Source organism: Aplysia californica, unplaced genomic scaffold (assembly GCF_000002075.1).
Source record: "Aplysia californica isolate F4 #8 unplaced genomic scaffold, AplCal3.0 scaffold01156, whole genome shotgun sequence".
NCBI lineage: Eukaryota > Metazoa > Mollusca > Gastropoda > Aplysiida > Aplysiidae > Aplysia > Aplysia californica.
The window spans coordinates 130,725-132,438 of NW_004798426.1; the positions used below are offsets into that span (position 1 = coordinate 130,725).

The 1,714-nt window shown below is 41.1% G+C and overlaps 1 protein-coding gene across 10 annotated transcripts in view; it reads left to right on the forward strand.

The window, feature by feature from the left end:
* LOC101864271 (LIM/homeobox protein Lhx3) overlaps positions 1-1,714 on the forward strand; it is a 69,798-nt gene that overhangs the window by 59,632 nt on the left and 8,452 nt on the right. For all 10 annotated transcript variants that reach the window (XM_035973352.1, XM_035973353.1, XM_005111967.3 and 7 more), the window contains one exon: positions 1,467-1,669. In XM_035973352.1, the coding sequence (XP_035829245.1) occupies positions 1,467-1,669 (203 nt within the window). The remainder of the gene's footprint in view (positions 1-1,466; positions 1,670-1,714) is intronic.

The following is a 1,714-nucleotide window of genomic DNA, read 5'->3' on the forward strand; positions in this document are numbered from 1 at the left end:
CCCAAATCTCCATTGCGTTTTTGTTCAAGAACGGGGGCTATTGTGCTTGGGAAGTATAACAACTATGCCTGAGTGGGTGTTTGGTATGTGCTCTGGTGTGGTTTGCTCGTCTTGTCAGTTTGTTCCAGTTTGAGCGCTTAATCGGCGGCTTGCACTATAGGCTTCCCGGGAAGCCGAGAATGTTTCTGAGTGTTATAGGTTCTGCTGGGGTAATAATATATAGTGTAAACCACATAGGACTTGCTGTTGATGGGGAATATGCGCTATACATTAAATGCTATTTATTATTTATTATTATCACCTTTTCTACCAAACACCTATCGTCCTCATCTCCCCTACTTCTTTTCTTCGTATGTTACTCTCTAGCAAGACTTTGATTAGCGGCATTTATATGGCCTATTTCTGATGCAAGTGCCACAAAACTCTTACAATACCAAAATTTTGACATTGCTAAGTCTTACATTACCAAAACTCTTTTACATTGCTAAGTCTTACATTACTAATACTTATACTTTACTAAATTTCTTACATCATTAAAACTCTTACATTTCTAAGTCTAACATAACCAAAACTCTTACAGTACTAAGACTAAAAATGAAACCAAAATTCTGCCTGAAAATGATAGATTAGTTTTGCTTCTAGAGTGACAATATTGATTGTAGCCTTGAGCATTGTTTGGCGATGTTATCTATCATCCTGCCTCACACCAGTCTGTGGGCTGAGTGGTAGGGATTAATTCTGTGTCCATTGCTTCGTTTTCTGTGGAGGAGTGAGAGTTTGTTTGCGTTAGTGTAAGAAAAACAAAACGGCACAAAATTAGGAAAGATGAAACAAGGCAAACAAAAACAACAACGTTTTTTGTTCATTTTAAAATTATGTATTTCTTGTTCTGGTTTTGTTGTTGTTTTGTAACAGAACGAGGTTTTGTTTTTTATCTCCATGATCTATACCCCACCCCTAACTTGGTGGAATCAGAGTTGCTCAGATCATCCGTGTATGTTGTTCTTTGTCTTTCTCTGCGTTTCTTTTCCCTCTATCTTTCCACACCGAAGCAGTTTCTCTAGTCCATTTAGTTTATTTACGTGGTCAAAACATCTCAATTGTCTCTTGCTGGTGGTTTTGATTATACAAATCTTTCTCATCCTGCCATTTGGAGCACTTCTCTATTTGTGTTCATCTTTGTCCATGGCGTTCTGAGTATCCTCCCAAAAAACCACAATTGTGGGTGGTTGGCGGGTGTTCTGGTGTAGTTTGCTGCTTTTTTCCTAACAAACATATATCAAACGTTTCTCCCCTCCTTTTTGTGTGTGTGTGTGCTACTCCCTTGTAACACCTCTAATCTTCGGCACTTACATGACATTATTGTGTTGCAAGTGCCGTAAAATCTCACTAAAACTGAAAACTAGACCACAATTCAGGGGATTCAATAACTTATATTTTAATATCCCCCCATCCTCCTCTTCTAGACGTTTCGGAACAAAGTGCGCCAGTTGCGACAAGGGCATCCCTCCCACAGAGGTGGTGCGCCGTGCACAGGACAATGTGTACCACCTGGACTGCTTCGCCTGTCTCATGTGTGCTCGCCAGCTCAACACTGGCGACGAATTCTACCTGATGGAGGACAGGAAACTCGTGTGTAAGACGGATTACGAGGCGGCCAAGGCGAGGGGTGAGTTGGGTGTGCGTGTTTGTGTGAGTGTGTGTGTGTGTGGGG